At 41.1% G+C, this 21,965-nt stretch overlaps 2 protein-coding genes across 2 annotated transcripts in view; one reads left to right on the top strand and one right to left on the bottom strand.

The window, feature by feature from the left end:
- Positions 1 to 13,471, bottom strand: part of plcb2 (phospholipase C, beta 2) — a 19,976-nt gene extending 6,505 nt beyond the window's left edge. The window contains exons 1-27 of the mRNA XM_029276650.2: positions 13,264 to 13,471; positions 12,961 to 13,038; positions 12,217 to 12,285; positions 10,490 to 10,630; positions 9,950 to 10,029; positions 9,785 to 9,838; positions 9,601 to 9,676; positions 9,242 to 9,342; positions 8,693 to 8,853; positions 8,465 to 8,611; positions 8,201 to 8,358; positions 6,936 to 7,018; positions 6,682 to 6,766; positions 4,703 to 4,916; positions 4,535 to 4,617; positions 4,338 to 4,434; positions 4,123 to 4,207; positions 3,852 to 3,976; positions 3,439 to 3,590; positions 2,827 to 2,991; positions 2,629 to 2,728; positions 2,375 to 2,479; positions 2,177 to 2,241; positions 1,937 to 2,027; positions 1,382 to 1,822; positions 1,046 to 1,229; positions 336 to 477 (exon numbers count right to left, since the gene is read on the bottom strand). Coding sequence (XP_029132483.2) covers positions 336 to 477; positions 1,046 to 1,229; positions 1,382 to 1,822; positions 1,937 to 2,027; positions 2,177 to 2,241; positions 2,375 to 2,479; positions 2,629 to 2,728; positions 2,827 to 2,991; positions 3,439 to 3,590; positions 3,852 to 3,976; positions 4,123 to 4,207; positions 4,338 to 4,434; positions 4,535 to 4,617; positions 4,703 to 4,916; positions 6,682 to 6,766; positions 6,936 to 7,018; positions 8,201 to 8,358; positions 8,465 to 8,611; positions 8,693 to 8,853; positions 9,242 to 9,342; positions 9,601 to 9,676; positions 9,785 to 9,838; positions 9,950 to 10,029; positions 10,490 to 10,630; positions 12,217 to 12,285; positions 12,961 to 13,038; positions 13,264 to 13,347 — 3,366 coding nt within the window. The 5' untranslated portion in view covers positions 13,348 to 13,471. The remainder of the gene's footprint in view (positions 1 to 335; positions 478 to 1,045; positions 1,230 to 1,381; positions 1,823 to 1,936; positions 2,028 to 2,176; positions 2,242 to 2,374; positions 2,480 to 2,628; positions 2,729 to 2,826; positions 2,992 to 3,438; positions 3,591 to 3,851; positions 3,977 to 4,122; positions 4,208 to 4,337; positions 4,435 to 4,534; positions 4,618 to 4,702; positions 4,917 to 6,681; positions 6,767 to 6,935; positions 7,019 to 8,200; positions 8,359 to 8,464; positions 8,612 to 8,692; positions 8,854 to 9,241; positions 9,343 to 9,600; positions 9,677 to 9,784; positions 9,839 to 9,949; positions 10,030 to 10,489; positions 10,631 to 12,216; positions 12,286 to 12,960; positions 13,039 to 13,263) is intronic.
- Positions 13,472 to 16,369: 2,898 nt separating this feature from the next.
- Positions 16,370 to 18,462, top strand: LOC109981334 (uncharacterized). The gene has a single exon (XM_020630074.3). The coding sequence runs from the start codon at positions 16,834 to 16,836 to the stop codon at positions 17,554 to 17,556; it is 723 nt and encodes a 240-aa protein (XP_020485730.2). The 5' UTR covers positions 16,370 to 16,833; the 3' UTR covers positions 17,557 to 18,462.
- Positions 18,463 to 21,965: the final 3,503 nt, after the last annotated feature.

Here is a 21,965-nt window from a genome sequence, read left to right as displayed (position 1 = left end):
CTCCCAAAAAAACATACAAGACTCCCCCACACTTACTTCAAGAAATCCCTAAAAACTCACCTTCAACTCTGACTCTCATCCTCGCCATTACATTACTTCTTCGTTGAACTGTCCAAGTCGTTTTTTGGTTGTTTTTTTATCATCAGAATCAGTTCAAGTGACTTTATGTAAATTAAGTATAAAAAAAGCATTTTGACATGCTGACCCTAACCATTAGAAATTGTCAGCGTTAGTTTGTGTAAGGATGTTTCTGGCCACATTACCCACATTTTATCATGCTTAGCTTTTGAATGAGTCAACCCCAAGTGTAAAACTGAAACTTGTATTTTGCTAACCTCTGTAGCACACTGCTCTTTCTTCTTCTTCAGCTGGTCGCACTGCTCCGTCCACAAATCCTGCAGCTCGACATACATTTTGTCCTTCTGCTCCTGCACCCGCTCCGTCTTCAGGCTGGAGTCAGAGGAGTCCTTTTCTCCCCTTAAGGAAACATACCATCATGCAACAGACACATACAAGAAGAAATTGAGTTTATCAAGTTGAACAGACACTCTCTCTTTAAGATTTCACTGAACAACCCTGTGGGTATTAGAAAGTCTTTGCAGAATTTCTCTTCTGTCACTGAACGACATGTTTTGTGCTGAAGGCTTTGTGCAGTGGGTTTTGTAAAAAAAAAAAAAGACTGCAGCACGTATCCATTTAGCTGTTCCCTTCATCCTCTCTTACTCTGCATCAGCACATTAATCATGTGAGTAGAGTATTTTCCATGCTTATGAATTAAATATTTCTAATACTGGCCAAAACAATAACATCTTCATTAGTAGGTCAGTATTAATATTCTGTAGCATTCACAGGCATTGTTTTTGGTGAATGACTGAACATAAACCGTTGGACAGATGGATACTACTACTCAGAATTTATTACATGACACTCCTTCCTCCGCCAACACAATCTGACAGTCTTTTGTCAGTTATTTATTTCTCCTAAAATATAATAACAGAATAAAATCTTGAAAATGACCATGGGAAACAAAAATGTTGCTCCTTACTCCTTTTTCTTCAATGAGGCCTTCTTCTTCATGGCCTTGAAGGAGTCAGAATATTTCTGAATCAGGTCCTCTCCTTTTTTCTGATACTTCTTTTCTGCTTCCTTCATCTCTCTCTCCTGACGCTTGACGACCTTCAGGTAGTTCTTGTGCTGTGTCAGTTCTTCGGTGGGAACAGTCGAAGGCTCTGCAGCAAAAACACACAGGGCTTTGTTATTACAACTTCTGCTATTGGAGTGGATATTCATTTATAACCCTTCTGTGCAACTGAAAAAATCTCTTCACTGGTCTGCATGTTTCCTGATTGGATCCTTCTCTACAATGTCACTTCAAAGGTACCTTCACTAGACGTGGGCGGCTGAGGTGACTCATTTGATACTAAGGACTCAGGCGATGCAACTGCTGCTGGAACAGGCAGGACCACAGCAGCAGGTTCATCAGCAGCTTCTGTGTCTTGTGGATCTAGCTTTGTAGTGGACTCAGTCCTAGGCTCCTCCTTAGTTTCAGGAGCTTCCTCTGGCTCTGGAGCGGGTTCCTCCTCAGGTGCCGGCTCTTCAGGTGCCGGCTCTTCAGGGGCTGGATCTTCAGGGGCTTTTTCCTCAGGGGTTGGTTCTACAGCAGCTGGCTCTTCAGAGGATGGAACAGCTTCAGGAAGGGTTTCTGCATCCGGGGCTGGATCCTCAACAGGGGCCTCCTCAGGAGTTTGAGGAGGATCCGTTGGAGACTTTGGTGATTGTTCACTGGCATCAACCTGTAGTGCAGGTTCAGATTCTGGTTTTTCTGGGGAGAGAGGGGAAGTTTGACCTCTTAAATCAGCAAGATAAGAGCCATATTTAGACACTGCATCCTACAAAAATAAACTCTGAACTGTTTCCCATTTATGAGCTTCATTACCTGCAACTGGGGCTTCGCTTTCCTGGGCCACAACTGCAGCGGTTTGGGCCACAAGAGGCATCTCATAGGGAGAAATGTAGTCCGAGGATGACTGTGTGAGCACAGAAAGAACAGGAACATCACAGTCTACAACAACAACATCAGGGGTTTTCCAGGAAGTTAATTAGTGCTATTAAGGATTTAAGGAAAATTATATATATTTTAGTATATAAAGGCAGTTTTAGTATCAGTAGCTTTTACCTCCTTTGGGGTCTTTGTGGTCTTTTCTGTGCCCTTTGTCGGGTTGAATAAAGCATCTGTGAAATCTGGGATAGCATGAAAAGCGAATTACTCTTTATGCAAATGAAATGTTACCGAGCAACAAAGTTTCAAACTGAACCAGCCTTGTCCTCTGATTTTTCTTTTCCAAAAATCAGAAAGTGAAAAAAAGCCAAGCACCTGCAAAGGCAGCAGGGATATAGTCCTTGACCTCGATGAAGACAAACAGAGCAGGCAGAGTGAGCGGCATGTTGCTCTCACTGCGCAGGCAGATGTGATGGAAACCTGCAGGGCAGAAAACAAACCCCAGTGAAAGTGGCACAAACAAGTTCGCAAACATTCAGAGGCCTTGGATGACTCAGAGGTGTTTGAATTATGTAGATAAGATGAAGCATGTCACCCCCCCCCCCCCCCCCCCCCCAAGCTTCACTGACCTGATTGGATGGCATCAAGTGGGATGATCCTGTGTCCCAAGAATTTACCATTTTCTTCGTGAACTACAATTCTTAGAGAGGCCATTTCTGGGAGCAGAATCTATCCGTCATAACAACAACAAATACATTATAAAGAACAGTAACAACAGACTGGCCTAAACATGTGTATTTGGGCATATGTTTTCATGTTTATCACACCTTGTCAAAAACAAAAGGCTCCTCGTTCCACACGGGGTTAATGGCGTTGGGTGTGGTGGACCACTTGGTGCGATATTTCTTCTTGGGGTCTCCTGGCAGTCCGATCACCTCTACCTCCACTCCAGTTTTCACATTCTTGTCAGACAAAAACTGACCTGAATAGATCTATGGACACAAGTGAATAGGATTTTATGACACATAATGTATGAAGTGGTAATCAAAATGGATGTGGAAGTGTCCTGTTGTGCATGGATGCATGTTCTGGACAAAAAGAATATAAATAGAACTGAGATTTTCACTCATGCAGAGTCAGATGAATACCAGGAATTATGTGTCAGTCTCAGCTGTACGCCTAAGTTATTATAGACTCTAAAAGCAAGCAAGCACGGCTGCACATACACAAGCTCCCAAAGGTTACTGGGGCTTATTCAATGATTTACTTAATCGCAAAAACAGCTTTGATTAATTTTTGCTCAACGATTTCCCTCCTATGCAATATCATTAATGATGCAACTTAATGGTTTAAAAGACATTTCACCATTACACTGTTTAGTATTTAGTCTGCATGGATTCTGTGAGAAAAACATAATCATGATAAGACCATGAACCTGCCTTTATTGTCAGTGTGCTCGCCACCACTGTGTCGATCCTGTCACAAAAAGGATCAAACTTTTTGTCACTTCGCCGCAGCACATCATGCTTGAGGATGTATCCTGTTCTGCCATTGAACTCAAACAGAGCCATGTTCAGCTGCATGGGGAAATCTAAAAAAATAGACACAAACAGACCCATTCATGCCCCCTCTCTTCAGCTCATGGTGGAGCAGGGGCCTTGTGCTGCACAAAGAGGTGCAACACTGACCTGCTGTGGTGTAAAACAGAAGCCTCATGTGTGGGAAAGAAAACAACAGATCAAATTGAAGAGGTGAATAGAAAGAACAAGCTAGTCCTGTCATTCTCTTGTGTGCAGCAACATGTATGTATTTTAAAGTGGTTTTTTTTAGTGCTTTGAGTTTGCATTTCTACCCATGGTCTGGTAGTTTAGCGCCACCATCTGGGAGCCGACATTCCAAAATGGCTGAGGGTTGTAGTTGGATGAGTCCATTCTTGTTCCTTTGGGGTAAATCCTGCTCATCTGCCTTTTATTGTATCTGAGAAAGACGGTTCAGGAAGCCCAATTTTGCATCTCTGTGTTTGCATTTGACCTACAACACCCTCATCACAGTGTTAACAAAAATAAGCAGATTTAAGACATCATTTGGAGCTCGACTCCCTCTCCAGCATTCTTAAAGGATACTCGACAAATTCAACAGCGGTCTTGGCAATCATTGTCTCCCCTTTGGTCTCCACAAAAGATGATATGACGTAACTCTTGTTTTTCTCTGTGAAGGACGAATAAAGTAGGAGGAAAAATTGCACAACTCACACTGACTTTAATTTGTTTACCTGTGATTTCTCTAAAGGTGTATATAGTGTAAAATCTATTTTTGAGTTAAATTCATGGACACATACTTCTGGCATTGTCAAAAGAGATGAACTTGTTTGGCTGGATGTAGTTGACAATAGATGACATGGCCTCGTATGCTGTGACTTCTTGTCCAGCTGTGCCCTGTGGGGGATTGACAGGACGTTGACAGATGCTTGAATGGCTTTAGACACACACGGATGATGTACAGTAATAAAACTGTCATCACAGCCGTTCACTCTACCTCATCCGATGTCTTCATTTTTTCCTCATCCTGCTCGTCTGTCTCCTCCGTCTCCTCGTTGTCCTCCACAGCTGCGTCCCCCTCTGGTGAAGCATGTAAACATAATGTCAGTGACAGCTAAGTATAACTGTTGGTAACCTCATTTGGCTTGTAGTTTATCGAATCTACCTTGGTTCTCCTGGGTGCTGGGTGCTGGGTTGGCAGGATCTGTGGAGGTGATGTTTGGGTCCTGAGTGGGTGCAGCTGTGGCTGTGGTCTGGTCAGTAGCTGCTGTGCTGGTTTTCTTATTCTGGGCTGGCTTTGCATGGCTGCCCTTCTTGTTTTTGATTAGGATCTTGCCCATGAGCTCAGATGGGCTGGGAATCTGCTGGCCTGGCTTTAGCTGAATTTAAAACATAAAATAAGACTCCCTAAAGTAGCATGGGGTCAACTGTGACAAAACAATACATAGCCATAGCCAGCCCATACAGGGCTGTAAGAAAAGTACTATTCAGGAAACACGTTTTGTCTTTGGAAAAATCAGGATTTTAATGCATAAAATGATATTTTGGAGATTTATATGTAGCCACAGACAGCAGCAGGATATCTTAGTGCATTGACTGGAAACACAGAGATACAGCTAGCTGAATAAATTCTTTCTCTGCAGTCCAGTTGTAGACCAAAGTATCAAAGTTGGTCTAGTTGCCCTAGAGCAGGGCACCAAACCCCCGACAGCTCTGGTGCGCTCCCTGTGTCACAATGTGTAGCAGCCCATCACTGACATCTCTCCACTAATGCATGTCCTCAGGTCCTGTATGTGCATGTGTGTAATTCGGGATTATGTGTGTGAGAAGCATGTCTCTCAATAACAAGTGTAAAACCAGAATTTCCCCTCAGGGGGTTCATAAAGTATGTTAAATGAAAATGGCGCCAAGCTAGCAGATACCATGCGTTTCCTTTCTTTAAGCTAAGCTAAGCAAATGAAATGCTAGCTCTAGACGGTTTTGAGTCCACAAGATGGAAATGTCAAACTAGTTGATTATATTTGATAGTATATTCAATTACATATTGTTATGTCGGCTCAATGCTGCTCCACGTCTGTCCTGCATGTTTTATGCATTCTTAATATTAACCAAATGCTGCTTTATGTGTATCCTGCATGTTTTATGTATTTTCTCTTAATATTCAACAAGTGCTGCCTCTTGTTTGTCCTGCATGGTTTATGTATTTTCACCTGTGGCTACTTACCTGCCTGCTTCATTACTGTCATGATATTTCTATTTTTAGCTTTTGGCAAGGTTTGAATTTATTCTTTTTTTTTAGGGAGCCTTTTATAAAATCTGCCCACGGATGAAAATTAGCCTTTTGTCTAACTCTGGAATATTTTCAGAAATGTTTATTAATATGCATGTCCCTGTAGAATAAAAATGAATAAAGAAATAAATAAAGAAAGGTAATAACATTATAGGCTACTGTACAATCACAAGAGTCAGTGACGGAATTTATGAATTTAATGGACTTATTATTGGTATGTCAAAATTAAGATAAAGCAATGCACAACAGAGAGCCTCATTGGAAGGGAGTAGATCTAAAAACTCAAGCATATAATGAGACTGCCTGTTTTAATTAAGTCAATGAAATGATCAAAAATGACTTGATGTTTCTTTGCTGTAAAATTGTATTTGTATGTGTGTGGAGGCTATTAAGATTTGAAACAAAACAAAACAAAACTTTTGTTTCTGTCAAATTTGAGTGGATTAGGTTTTTTGGAAATGTTTTTGTCTTGATTTAAGCCTTTCAAAAGTCCTTGCTGCAGCCAGTTAAACGTTGAGACAGTTAAACACGTCCTCTCTTTGCCTCAGAAGGACAAACACATGTGCGCACTCCACACAGCACAAAGCTGAGAGGAGGTAAACAGACAGTCACTGCTGATATAAACCAGTTACATGTGTACAGGAGCCTATGAGGGTCATGTCCAATAGAGATAAGAAAGAGGACAAACATTAAACTATGTTTCTACGTATTTCCTGCAAAGTGATGCAGAACAGAGCAGAGTCTCACAGTTGAACATTTAGTCATCAGTGTTCTGTTGGACAATTTCTTAATGAATAAACTGCATCTAACTGCACGATTTTGTTCAGTTAGCTGTGTTGCAGCAGTGTACTCACAGGGTATTTGTCCAGTGGCTCTGTTTGCAGGGCATCACCAAATATGGTTTTGCAGTAGTCTGCCATCTTCTCCTGCTGTTTCACCCTTTGACAAAGCAGACCTGTTACTGTGTGCTTTACTGACAGGAACACAGATTCAATTACATTCTCTATATGTTCCATCCATATTTCATTTGGGATAATGGCATCAGAACAATATTACAGTGTGCTTATAATATTACTCAGAATGAGGTGATGGAAAAGCCGGGTCTTACGAGTCAACGTGGTTCTCGAATGAGAGGATAACCGGGTACTGTGAGGTCTTGAAGGCGCTCTCGGCAATGGCTTCAATTACATCCTGTTACACAACAGAGACATGCATTTTTGTTTAATATGCATTTGATAGACTTGTATTTGATTAGGGGTGCTGCATCAGTCAAAAGAGCAGTAGAAAACCATAAAATAAAGGGGACAATACAGTAGAAAACTATAAAACCATGGGTACAAATCATAAACTTGATATTTACTCCAAAGCGTTAGGCCGTCTCTTAAGCTCTCACATGTACTGACAGTAAAATAAACTGAGGTGTTGTGTGCTGGCCCCGGTGACTGCAGAGCTCCAGATGCCCTTAAATGGAAGTGTTGAGTGTGAGAGGGGGACTGTGTGTGACAATGTGTGTGTGCATGTGGGTGTGTGTGTGTGTGTGTGTGTGTGTGCGTGTGGGGGTGTGTGTGTGTTAAATGTGTGCATGGACTTCTCATATCACATCTCATCAAACGCCTGCACTCTTTGGTCAGCATGAAGGTCCTCTGGAATGCAAACATCAGGATGTTTATTGGAACAATGCTAACTATGTTCACAGGGAACTGGGGTTGGTCTTAACTAGAAAAGGCCGAAGACGAATGGCTACTGCAGGGAAATACTCCTCAGAGAGGGGTTGAGCTCACACCAAAGGTAGTGTCAATGGTCTTTACTTCTTCCCATTCTGGGATAAGTTAATGCCTTTTATACTTCTCAAAGCTGCATTATTTGCAACAGGGGGTTTATCTGTAAATCATTAACATCTGAGTGTCAGAATCTGGATTTTGCATGATTGGTCAGAGGAGTCTACAACAAAAACTGAAAAAAGGATAGACAGCATATCAAACTGGGCACTAATGTATAATGTATATTGTTCAACAGAGGATGTGTATTCAACGAGAGGCAGTCACAACTAAATTGAGGGTAATAGAGTATTAATTAATAAAAATATTATGCTACTTGTAAAAATCTGAAAAAGTTTTCTGGCTTTTTATTTGATTTTGAGATCCATAACTGAAGTTCTTAAGTTTAAAGTTTACTATCAAGTTGAGCAAATAAAAAAATTCTATAAACATGTTAGATAAAAATGCAGATTTTGTTCCATCTGTTCAGACAAATGATCAATTTATATTTGTCAAACTCTCCATTGTTTTAGTGCATGATGCAGAGGGCTAATGAATAAATAAAAGGAAACCAAAATACCACAATGTAAAAAGTTTAAATGTTTCTGAGTACTACCTTGAATAGGATCTCAGTTGTCATGGTGAAACCATGGGTAATGATTGGCTCTTCATCTGGAGGTTTGCCCTTCCAGCAGTCCAGCTCCAGACAGCGGCAGCCGGACAGCAGACACTGACGGTACATTTCCGGGGAGGACACGCCCGAGAACTGACCAGCTGCAGAGAAACACGCAGAAAGAAAAGAATGAAACGACCCATAAATGATCCTAAGATGATTAACGTATCAGAGTTTTTGGGTTAAAATCAGTGCGGTGTGTGTGACCTGTCAGGTATGTGTTATGGGAGGACTTGATGAAGTAGTGGGGGATGGGTTGGGTCATGTCCTGACTCTTGGCCAGCCTGTCCTGCACGACCACTGACGTCTCTGGCCCCATGAGGAAGAACAACAGACCCTCTGGAGAGATCAGATCTGAAGATGCACAAGGGGAGGGAAAGCATTATCCACCTTTGAAAACCTACATAGATCAATGCCAATGTCAAAGAATCTCACTTCTGTTTGAGTTGGCAGAGAGGGGTTCATATTTGTCGATCAAAGCCTTGATCTGGTCTTGCCGCAGACGTGGGAACAGCTCCTCGTTGAGGCGAGAGTCCCTCTGCTTCTCGTTGAGGAACTTGGTGAAGTTTTCTTTCGTCATGATGGGTTTGTTGGAGCTGCGGGGCAAAGAGATGCATGACAACCACATCAGATCTGCACGTCATGTTGCTTCTGCCTCTCAGGGCCTGATACAGCCCACCTGAGCCCCGGTCAAATGACAAATACAAGTTTCTGGTTTCATAACTACAGCACATCATTTATCTAGCCTTTTAGAATAAGTAAACTGCTGAAGGGTTAACCACATGGAAAAAGATAACAAACTAAATAGATTTTATTTTTTTGGGCCAAGCCATTGAAAAAGTATTTAAAGGTACACTCCAGATATATCACAAGATTAAAATGTGTTAGTAAGTTGGATCAGGTGTATATATATATAAAATCCCTATATAACATGATAAGAGGATGATTCAGCGGCATCAGAAGGTAATCGTGAAGCAGACTCACTAAGAAGTGAAGATCTCGTAGATCTCAGGCCGAGGGCAGAGATGTGTCAAGAAGGTCTTATAGGCAGCCTCAGTGAAGACATCCGGCTTCATGGAGTCGTACTGAAATGTTGAAGCATGTACATCATGTCATAATAATAAAAGATATTAACTTATTTGCCACTGTAAAAAATGTTTGACCTAATCTTGCAGTAATTCAGCAGGTGTCTGAGTACTTTCATTTAAGCTGAAATACTAAAAGACTAACGACAATCACTACAGTGAAGAGAGACAAAATATCAATATTACTGTAAAATATCTTTTAAAAAAGATGGACTCAGAGTAGACAAGCAGCCCACAAAAAGGTTGTTCTTTTCTGACCTTTCCTTTAGGGAGGTGTGCTGATGATAAGGCACTTTCCACCCTCTTCTTATCCGCAGGGAACATCTTGTAAATACTGACAGAAATAAACAGAGAAACATTGAATAGCCAAATGTGAAAAAAATCTGCTGAAAAAAATCAAAATGAGCCATCCTACACCTTTACATGGATTGCTGTAACCTACTATTTCACTGGGATCTTGCCGTCCTTGTTGGTGTGAAGAGAAATACGCACGTATCTACAATCAAACAAAAAAGGCCAAATTAAACTTTGATAGTCCAGTGCTGTATTATATGTGTGATATGTTCATTCAGAAACAATACAGGTCTAACTCATCATGTTCACTTACATTTTCTCCAGGAAGACTTGTCTGCATGCATTGTTCCTGGCAGCATTGTATGCGATTGCAAAAATGTCATTTGCCCAATTCTGTTGTGTATTAAATGAGAAAAAAGGGTAATCATTATTTAAATTTGAACACAAATTGTGCTTGAAATGTCATTAAATGGCATTGCAAGAGGTTTTAAAATGGGATTCATAAAGTATTTCTGATTCTGACTCTGATTCTGAAATTGACACAAACTCACCACTAGAGGGCGTTAATGTAAAAGCACCTCAGGAAATGAAAGTGGTGCATGTTGAATTTGAACAAAGCACCGTTGAGATTTCATTACAGCTGATTACATCCGGATATTGGAGTCATGGAGTCTAATAAGGACTAAAGGGGAGTGAGAGGGCGCCTTATCGGAGGGATGGCTCTCTGTGTAATGGCTATAATGGCCCATTGCTGTGTTTGAACATCAGAGGGGATCATTGGCAGAGAAGAAAGGACTGTAAACAGCTAAATATTAGACACACACAATACCAAGTGTATGCGCTGGTTTATTACCTGTGTCACTTTCTCTTTGGAGGCGAAGAAGTTATGATAGGTCAGATTCACAGTGTCTGGACCTGAGACGATGGTCAGAGTTTTGGCAAGGTGGTTGCTGTCTGGAAAGTCGAGGTTGAACACGTTGCGAACCTTAGGGTGCTGCAAAGGAGAGATGATGGATTTAATAGAGAACTGACCACAGAGAAATGATGCCATTTTTAGAAAACCTTGAAAACATTATTTCAAGCTGATAAATAAATCAATGCTTTTGTAAAAGTATGTTCATTTTTTTTTTCTTCATATAAAGCATGTTTCCCTCTCAGGAAATGAGATATCTGATTTTGGCAAACTTTTTTTTATCAATATTGCATCACTTGGATGCCCTTTATGAATGCATTACCTATACCTCAATACTGCATTCCACTGTACACTACACTTTATTACTTGCTGTGGCAATCTTTTCATTACTGTGCATTTCTTGCAAAGGCTGAGTTACAAGCTGTGTGCCTACAGAATATTTAGACTCTGAACAAATCTGTTTTAACTGTGCTTTATTGTTAACATACAGGTAAATAAAGCAAAATCAGCGGTGACTGCTCTAACACAATATGCTATAGAAATTGGCTTTCAGAGTAAGAACAAAACCACAAGAAAAAAATATTTCAAATAAACTGGAATTTTTTTTTTAAAGAACCTGAAACTGTATTGCATCCACTGTATTTTTTCCACTGGGCTGTGAATACTGAAAGTTTTTTTTTTTTTTTTTCTGTAAGAAAATTTAGCATGCTTTCTTGGACTGTTGTTAAAAATGTTTCATTAAATGTCAGTGAAGACGTATCCTGGGTCAATAAAAGACACACATTTCTAAGATAAAAAAAAGGAAAGAAAAGGTTTTTCCTATGTTAGCTCAAAGAGGTCAAATCAAGTCTGCAGCACTTGTACGCTTTGAGCTTGATCAACATAGGCAAAATTGCCAACCAAAACATGCAAAAATATGCAGACAAATACACACACACACACACACACACACACACACACACACACACACACACACACACACACACACACACACACACACACACACACACACACACACACACACACACACACACACGCACACATATAAACAACACTGCAGCTCTAGGTACCCACTTCCTGCATCTGCTACTCTTCAATCAATCACTCCCATGCTACTTTCAAAGGTGCGGACATAATGTCGGCATCAGAGCTGCTTTCCCAAAACTTCTCAGAGGCCCCGAGAGGAAGATGTGCCTCCATCAGCACCCCAGCTGGGATGATGCAGAGCTCAGTGCTCTCCCTGGGGGGGAGAAGATTTCTGAATCGACTTTTGAACCCTCAACGAGGGATGACATAGGCTGCGTAGTGCAACTCTTTGTGGATGCCGGAGAGGAAGTGAAGAGGAGCTGCAGCAGTCAGACACAAAGAAAACAAACACACGAGCTCCCCTCACACAAATCTTAGATCATGATTAAATGTGTGGCACTTGGTTTGTGTGTATCTATGTTTGTTTGTGTGTTTCTATAGTACGGCAGCAGCTTTGGTGCATGTGTCCATTGCCCTTTTTGCAATGCAAATCTGCCTGTCCAACTAATGTGCAAACTAAGGGCTTGAACACAGATTTGCATGCCAAGATTCATGGAAAAACAAACCAGTTAAACTTAATTTGATCGACAAGAAGGTGCTTATGTCAGATAATGACACTTACTTTACTACACACTACTCACTTTTGGAAGTTTCGCATATTTTCCTATTCTGGTGTCTCTGATGGTAGCAACATCCAGGAACGTCGTCTCCTAGAAACAAGAAGCAGAGATACATCTCAACTATTATTTCAATGTGAAGGGGCTAGTCCAAATATGGATTCAGATACAAGTCATCCTTTGGCAAAGTGCAAAAAAACTAGGGGATTGACTTTGTCTGTGTGAGGAATCTTAGGATGCAATGTCTCTGAACATTCATGTTGGAAACTGCTGTGTTTCATTTTGATCTAAACTTCACACAAATACTTTAATGTTACAACGATTGAGCCCAGACACATGAGACACACATTTGATGTACTGGTTTTGTGATGTTGTGGGAACCTGAAGGTGCTTCATTGAGCGAGATGGAAAGAGATGAAGCATGAGAATGATAGTCTTCTCCATGGAGTGCATCACAGTTCAGCTGCACGCTGCTGCAGGATGGTGAGCCCACATCAGCACTGATCGATAATCTCCACAAAGCTGCTGGGACCGGAAGGTGCGATGCGGCTCTGAGCTAACCCACAAGCTTTGGCAGAGCCTCAGCTTCTGCACTCTACACACACTCTGGATGTGAGTCACTGAAACACAACTACCTCCGTTTGATATGCTGTCAGGTTGTGTTTGTCTGATGCGCAGAAAAAAGGCTGTTTCACTTCTGTGAGCCTCTGAACAGGAGTCAACACCTCTCTACATCTATGACATATTGACACTCAGGGTATTGATTACCTTGCTTTGGTTGATCCAGTAGACATAAAAACCTTTGGGATCCATTTTCATGGTGACAGGATGAGTCTTTGTCGAGTCCTTGGGAAAGAGATGGAAACATCTATTGAGTTAAACCCTCTGAAAAAACAAATCTGCCTGACATCAGAATCAATACAAATCAAAAGAAACATTCACACTGCTCAACAATCAGAATGAAGACTTACTGATTGAACCTTATAGATTTGATCTGTATATGGTCCAATATTTTCTTTTAGCTGGTATTAAATTCTTAAAAGATTAGATTTTCTCAACATATTGACTTACCTCTGACCACTTGGTAAATCTATCTCCTTTGACCAGGTAGTCTTTGACCTCTGGAGGCTCCAGAAAGTGCCTTTTCTTGTTCATTTTGAGCGTCTGAACTGGCTTCTGTTTCACTTAAATGTTATAGGACTGATACATCCCCTTTCTGCATGTGCACCATTGTCACAACTATCTGCCAGCGTATCCCTCAAAATGTATCCACGATATAGACTAAGGTGGAGTTTTAGTGCATAGACACTGACTGCCCAAGGACACACCCCGGCAGATATGCATTGCAAATATGGATGAGAAAAAACAAAGCAAGGAACTTGACGAAAGGTGAACGTCCCAACTCTGGACGAAAATGAATAAAGAAAACTGATTTGAAAGACCTAAATTATAAATAAAAAATTTAAAATAATGATTTCTTTGTAAGTGATCCGTGCTTGATTTTTGTGCCAGTGAAAAAAAGGATATACGTGTAGGTGCTGCTGACTTAAGGAAGAAGTAATGAGAGTAAATTTTTAGTCATAAAGAAATGTAAAACATCTCAACATTTCCCCTCTAAAAACAGAGCCTTAACTAGTTCATGCACATCATATGAAGAGTTTTCTTTGGGGGATGTGTTCCGTCTCCAACTATTAGAGACACGGTTCATGTTGTATTTAGTTTAAATACATTTTTCTAAAGATATTTCTCTTATGAGCATCAGACAAAGCTTTATAAACCAGGCAGAATATTGACATGTTTTCTTAAATCTCGGAATCGGCTAAAGACAGGTGAGATGGGTTAAGTGACTTTCAGAGTTCTTTCTCACACCCGTTATAAGAAATGTTGTTTGCTAATAGCATGTTGACTTTTTTTATGCTTAAAAAAAAAAAGAACATTTTGCCTGGAAACAGAAGAAACAGGATTTAAAACAGAGTGAGGGCATAACAGTACATTAACATTAACAGTATGGGAGGATTTACTCATGGTCTGGTTATTTCATTAACCTGAGCCGAAGCCGCAAGTCCAGGGTCATAATGTTGTGTCATTTATTACCTGAGGCTGGACACTGGTGGCTGTTTGAACAAAAGATTCCTGGTCATTTGGATATCATTCAAATAAACCAGGGACCTAAGGTCTTGAAATATCAAATGCAAACGTTCACCCAGCCAGGTGACAGACGAGCGACATTTAGTAAACCACCTCACAGTCAGTTTATTGAAGATGCAGATGTTTTATATCATAGTATAATAATGACAAAAGAAAGGAGCAACACACACAACCTTATCAATATGGTGTAGAAAACCCCTGATTACAGCTCATCAGCCTCCAACGCCCAGTGTCCACATTGTAAAACAAACAGTGACAAACAATAAAGCTGATAAACACCTGACTGTGGGTGTGTTTGGGTCTGTGGGATGACTTGCTTGTGTCGTATAAAGGTATCACCCATTACACTGACAGCCACCTGTAGATGCAGGTGGTTTAGTTTGGTGACAGCAGGTAAATAAAGATGTATATGAGGACAACATTTCACAGAATAACATTTTTTAGTTTTATTAACCTGTTGTTCTATGTTTGTGAAATGTTGTTGTATTTTTTTCGGTTATGTTGAGTTCCTAATATTCTGCAGTGTTCTTTTTAAATTGTTGTGATGTTTTGATGACGATGTTTTCTGAAATGTAGTATTATTCATTTGATAAAAAAAATTAAGCTCTGTGGGGCGCTGGTGGTTGAGTGGTTAGGGCGGGCGCCTAATGTACAGAGGCTGTAGTCTTTGAAGTGGCCAGCCCGGGTTTAAATCCAACCTGTGGCTCCCTTCCCGCATGTAATTTCCCACACTCTCTGTCCCTGATTTCCAACTGTCCTGTCTCAACAATAAAGGTACACCCCTTTATTGTACACCCCAAAAAAAATCTTTCAAAAAAATAAGCTCTGTTTTTCATTGTTGTTGTTTTAAAATGTACTTGTTTTTTTTCCTTATTATTTAATGTATGTTTTCATTTTTAAGCCACTCAACATGAAAGAGCCCCTCTAGGATAGTGTTTTTAGTGTATATAGGTTGGGGGAGGGGGGTATTTGTAAGAGATTGCACTGTGTACCATGTGATATAGCTGATTAGTTTTATGTAAAATAAAAATTGAAAGTCATTAAAGTATACTTGTGTGTTTTTAAGATGTTTTTTAATGAAATGTAGCTCCGTTTAGTGGAATGTATTGTGTTACTTGAAATAGCATGAATTATGAAAATGCCTTTCTTTCTTCTATGTTGCTGAGTTTCAAATGTGGTTGAGTTTTATGAAAGGTTTTTATTTTATTTCAATGTTGCGTCAACATCATCGTGGCTTGTAGAATGTCATCGTGTTTACATGAAATGTCATTGTCAAAAAATGTTTTCACGTTTTGTAAAATATTTGACCTGCCGTAAGTCAACCACCGTAATTGTGTGACACCCTGGTAACGTGTAATTTAATAATCTGGGTTTATTGGATTTTTAGATGTTGGCTGCAGAAATGGACTGGAAAAAAACTAAACATTTTTTGTAAAGAAAATAATTTAACATTTGAATACAAACTAACAGGTGTAAGAAGAAGAAGGCCAAATATAGGAGCAAACGAGGTTTAAAATGCAAAGAGATGCTGAGAAAACTGTTGTTAAAACATCTTTTATTTGAATACCTTACTGCTCAATTGTAGTTAACCCTTTACCTGTTTGACCTCTACTAACTCGCGCAATGACGCAGACCACGTGCGCTGTCCATTGTGCTGAAATGACGCGCTGTAAATGAGCCAACAGCTATGAGGCAAAAAGGATCTAAAAATATAGAAATATCCTTTTTTGGGGGGGGGGGGGGGGGCTTACAATAATACCTGTGAATTTGATGAACATTATATAACTTACAGATTCAGCTAAAAAATGTTCCATCTATCACCACTCATCGCAGATTACTTAGAACATCCTCCCCACTTGGCTGTAACGTAAACACTTTGCAGCGTCACTTGGACAACTGTTCATCTCCGCTACAACATCCTGCTCTCCATGTGCGGCACAAGCCTCCTGATGTGTGGACGTCCCCCCCCCCCCCCCCCCCCCCCCCCCTTGCTTTCTTCTTGGGCTGCTGCACAGCTGCTGCTTCTTTAAGAGCCACCGCCCGCCCCCTCTCCTGTATTTTTAGCTGAGCCAGCCACTTCATTTGTTGGATTAGACAGACAGCTGTGTACCGTATGATCTCACTTCTTCGTCCTAATATATCAAATCGTATACTGCGGATTTGTAAAAGGGCCTGCAGCCAGCTGTTACCTGGCAATGCCACACAGACTGGACATTTGTCCCATCGCTGTCGGATGCTGAAACGCGCAATCAGCCTGTGGATGCTTGATGTCCATTATGAAACGCTATTCTGCACTGGGTACCGAGCAATAGGCGCTGCGTTTCTCACATCAAATGAATCAGAAGAAATCAAATTGAACTGCAAGATTCTCCTTCGGTGCACGGTGGTCCAGCATCTTTCTCCTCAGCCTCCTGACTTCTCTTGGATTGTGGATCACAAGAAGCCTTCAAGACGGAGGGGGTGGTGGAGCATCGAGGGAAAAATAGGGGCAATATGAGGGAGCGGGACTTCATGCCCAATATGGAGAGGGGTAAACCTGCTACTTACACGGGGGACAAAAAGGCTAAGATGGCTGCTAAGACGAACAAGAAGTGGGTGAGACTAGCTACTGTTTTTGCATATGTTTTGTCCGTGTCTTTAGCAGCCATTATCCTGGCTATTTATTACAGCCTGATCTGGAAACCGACCAGTGCATCCTCTTCTGCGGGGAAGCCGACAGTGCCTGAGGAGGTCACCCCCACCGCAAACATCTCAACTAATATTTCCTCAAGCCACAACGTCTCAGAGTGGAACTCTACACAGACAGGGCTGCTATCTCTGAACCAGAGTAGGCAGGGCACAACCAACCCGCACAGTCAGCCGTTTCAGTGGGACAACAGAGCCGAGAGTGGGTCCGTGTCTCCGCGCGGTGCCGGAGCGGAAACAGCGCGCACGCAGCAGCAGCAGCAGCAGCAGCAGCAGCGGCAGGAAGAAGAACGGTACGCGTCTTCCCACGGTCACACAAGCGCGGAGAGATCGGTGAGAGAGACACAAGGGTTTCAACCCGGAAAGAGCCACTATGTCCAGTCCACGAACAGGGAGTCTGGACTGGAGGAGGAGGAGGAGGAGGAGGAGGAGGAGAGGGGGGCGCACAGACGGAGCGACGGGGGAAATGACCAACGCGATCCAGATGTCACCGGTCCTCCATCCTCCGCACCGGGCCTGAGAGACGACTGATCAGGCCTCTTGGACATCGCAGACACTCTCTCACACACACACAATCTGCCCCAACAAGGAGTGTTTACAGACTTAATGCCGCAGGTCGGATAACACACAGCTCCTCTTCTTACAACTCGTTTTGCAGAGCCTCTTATGGATGCTGAGCTGCACGTATGAACAGAAATCTGCACACCATGACTTAAAAAAAAAAAAAAAAGAGGAGACCTCGCAATCTTCACGTCCCCCCTTTCAATACTAATGCTGTTTTGTTTTAGGCCATATTTATGCCTTAAATCAATGTGTGTCTACTCTATACCTCGGACAGCTGAGGCCAATAACCTGCCTGTATCCGTGGACAAACCTGGCATAGATATTTTGTTAAATTAAAGACACAGGCTCCAGAGATGCTTTTGTCCATGCAGGATATACAAATATCTCAAAGGCACTCAGCGCTTAACATCACTGCCATTCATCGGCTGGTCTCAATCAGTTCTGAGTTATTGCATTTTTAACATGTAGGCTGTGTTTTTCTGTCATGGATCAAACCTGGATTCGAGTAGAAGAACCTGCATTATTGAGTTATGCTCAGGTATGTGCATATAACCATGTAAATGTACTGTGATTTGGACATGTACAAATAGCGCAGGCATACATCTTTTTTGGCCTATAGATGAACTCTTAGTGTAATTAGATGATTTTTATTAACGGTACAGTATGTATAATATAGCTATAACTATATCACAAGCTACAAATAAACATCCGCAGAAAAAGATTCATTTTTATGGTTTTATAATAGATCTATGTAAATCATGAATTAACCGCTGATATTATCCTGTGTGTTCATGATATTTTATTTATTCAGAGACAGAATGGATGATATATATTCAAATAAATGTTAGGTTTTTCCTAACATCTGAAATTTCATTTGAAAATGAAAAACTAAGGTGGCTTGAATTCTTTGTGGTTCACTTAAGGTGATTAGTTTAATGTGGAAAACCCCACATTTATTGCCTATTTTAAGAGGCAAGCGTAATAGGTGTGCAAGTATAAGAAGAGCTGAATTTATGGATGTTCTAGTGATCTGGACATCTGATCAAATTAGATTGGGGCAGCACTGTAATTACCTGGGTGACCTGCCCTGTGTGTCTGCCTCCCGTGGGAACAGAAGCATTCATCTCCCAGTCTGCCACAGTTCAGTCACTGCAGCACTCACTGAAACCTCTTCACACAGTCACATGTGGTGAACTATGAAGTGGAAATAAGACCGAGCACCCCATGCGCTCTCTCAGCAGCATGTGAGGGAGGCGTTATCGATTTGAGAGCTCTGTTGTTGCACTGTAGAAAACAGAGAAGAACACATTACACAATGCCGTTGGTGCTATTTTTTGATCCCACTCTCTCTGATAGGGACTCGCTCTGCTTTAAAGGTTTGGTTTTTCTGTGCTACCTCTGACAAGCACCATTTACTATCACTACGAGGGTAAAGGCAGTTTGATTTCCGCCGAGCAGCCAGAAATGTTGCACACTGTGATGTAAACAGTGATGACACGCACAGTTGTGTTGATATGACAGATTTTTCAGAAGCAAAGCCAAGGAGCTAAACATGCTGAGAAGACCAGGGAAAATATTGCAAAATACAGACATCTCAGTGCTTACAATTTGAAACATGTTTTCTGCGGTACACTGAGTGTATGCGACACAGAGACAGGCCTGTCAATGTTGCGCTGGTCTCTGTGTCGAGCACAGCCTTGACAGATGTGCTGCCATTGGCTCTTACGGCTTCTTGTGATATATGAGAGGAGTAATGAGCGACCTATTGATAAAGGAGTTCATCAGTATACTGACAGTTATTACCTGATAGTACGTCAGGACCCAGCACCCGACCTCCTGACTTATTTGAACCCGTTAGACCAGAAAGATAATTATCGGATGTGAAGTCAGTCATATGGTACATTTGAGCTTATTTTGTGATTGGTCGAATGTATGGATCACATGTTTTCTCTAAACATGGAATGACAAAAACAGTTCATTTGTCAAATCATATAAGTATATACATTCAAGTCCTCAAAGATGCTTACTGTGCCATTTTTGAAAAGACATTGCTTCTTAACTGATGATAACTGCAGCTATTCTAGGCACACTTTAATGTCAGATTTGTCCAAAAAAGCAACAATTGCACAGCTTATATTATAAGACAGAGACATAAAGAATTCTTAACGAGGCCATTTGTATGTAATACAGAAAAACATTTAAATTTGTGTCTGATTCACTATTTCACAAGAAGACAATCATTCTCTTTATATTACAGCCTCTCCTGTCTAAATGAAAGGCCTAAATGTGTTAAATGTTTCAAAACGTTCAAAAGCCTAATTGTCTATGATGTTTGAAATCAAACAAGTATGTACTTGTCCTTTAGTAAGATTTAATGTGATTAAAAAATACTCACTTTCTCAGTTAAAATATAAAAACAAGCGTACAGTGTTCCTCATATCAGTCTGATAAGAGGCTAAAAACATTTCAGTGGAAAGACTATTTAAAGTTCTGCTTCTCAGAAAACGTTGTCCTCATTAGATGTGATGTGTTTGGAAGTGACACAATACAACATCGAGACCTTTCAAACAAAGCTGGAGGAAAGAAAGGCCTGTCATTGTCTCCGTTGTTTTAGCAAGACACCATCCTATAAAGTCAGGAAATATGAACACGGTGTCTCACAATACAGGAGATCAAAATGTGGGCAGCAAACAAAAAGCTTTTCCAATTAACAAAAGGGCAAATGATTTATAGATTTGGGGAGAGGGCTTCTACTAATGATTTTATGTCTCGACCTTTTGAATAATTTCTGGCAACATCTTCAATCGGCCTCTGATGCAGCAATGAAACATTGTGTGACACTCAGGTTCAAGGTCAAAGGGTCAAAGATGTCTACCATTGAGTATTTACTCCTAAACTCTACAGTGCACCTCTGAGGTGGGACATGATGTCTGGCACACTGAACAAGTGTTAGCTGATTAAGATTCACTGTAAAATGTGAAATCAGATCACTTACCAGACACAATAATAATTGTTACCCAATAACAATATACCAGTGGGACGATAAATAAATGTCCTCATAGTTGATGTGTTAGAAGCAGGAAAAGTGGGCATAGAAAAGATTTGAGGCACTTTGACAAGGGCCAAATTGTGATCTATGACGATGAGGACAGAGCACCTCCTACTCTGCAGCTCTTTGTGGTTATTCAGTTGCTATATAGGCCTTCCAATAGGTTTATTAAGTGATGCTAACAGAAATGACTGACCTCAGATCAATATTGCACGAAGGACATGGACACCTTGTCAGCCCAGCCCAGCCTCCTGTCTCCATGCTGGCAGGGGGTGTGATGGGAATAGGGGGGGGGGGGGGGGGGGGCAGTCACTCTCCTTGATCAGGGCAGCTGCCGAGGCGTGGTTGTTACATCCTGAACCATGGCAGGTCTTAGGGGGGATGACGCACACGTTAAGTAGGGACTGCAAATGTGAGGTGTTGTCAGGCTCTATCAGGGTCTATGAGGGGGCGACCTCGCTTCCACTTAACCTACATTCATCGACTGTAATGAAAAACCATGTGACTACTGGTTTAATGTCATCAAAGCCATATGTTGCCATTATATGAGAGAGAGCACATCATTTTCAGTAGCAATTTTAGTTCATATAACGTCTGAAATATGCTTATAGACGCTCTCAGTGCAAGTTATCTGACAACATTGATGTCATTCTCATGTTTTTCTGGTAGTCTAGTGCAACCAGCAGCCTGTTAGCTAGAAAATATCATACCTACTACTTTAGCCTAGCTCTGTATGATAATTAAAAAGTGTGCTCCATTGTCACGTTAAATCTCACTGTGCTATGTATCAAATTATAGGTAGCTGGTTGAACAAAATTTGAACAGGACAGTTTTGTAAATATATCTTTAAGGCATTTTCTTACCTGGAGTCTTGTCACTGTGGGGTTGACGCGAAACGTGTTGCTAGCACTTATCTGTGTCTCCATTTGGTTGTCAAATCTGAGCAGTGCACTGCACAGCCATAGGAAATGCTCCTAGTTATTTGTTTGAAATGGATACACTTCTACTTGCATTGGCTTATCGTTAAGTTTAAATACATTTATTGGACTTAAATAGGATATATTGTCTGCCAAATGAATTATGTTTTAGGTACATATTGTTATCTTTGGTTTATTCAGTTTATTCAATGCAAATTGCACTAAATTGGGAAATGGTGCAAATAGCACCCATTACATTTTTCTAAATAAAAGTTAATGAATTCATTCTGCAGTCAAAGATAACTTGAACACCCTTGCATTGGTTTGATTTAGTGACAGTATTTTGGAGAATGGATTTAGGAGAAAGCCTCCTCCCCCCCCCCCACACTGCCAGTTCTAGCCCAGCACCA

Source organism: Labrus bergylta, chromosome 18 (genome assembly GCF_963930695.1).
Source record: "Labrus bergylta chromosome 18, fLabBer1.1, whole genome shotgun sequence".
NCBI classification, from domain to species: Eukaryota; Metazoa; Chordata; class Actinopteri; order Labriformes; family Labridae; genus Labrus; species Labrus bergylta.
The sequence above is the reverse complement of the archived record's forward strand: the minus strand, read 5'-3'. Positions and strand labels throughout refer to the sequence as shown.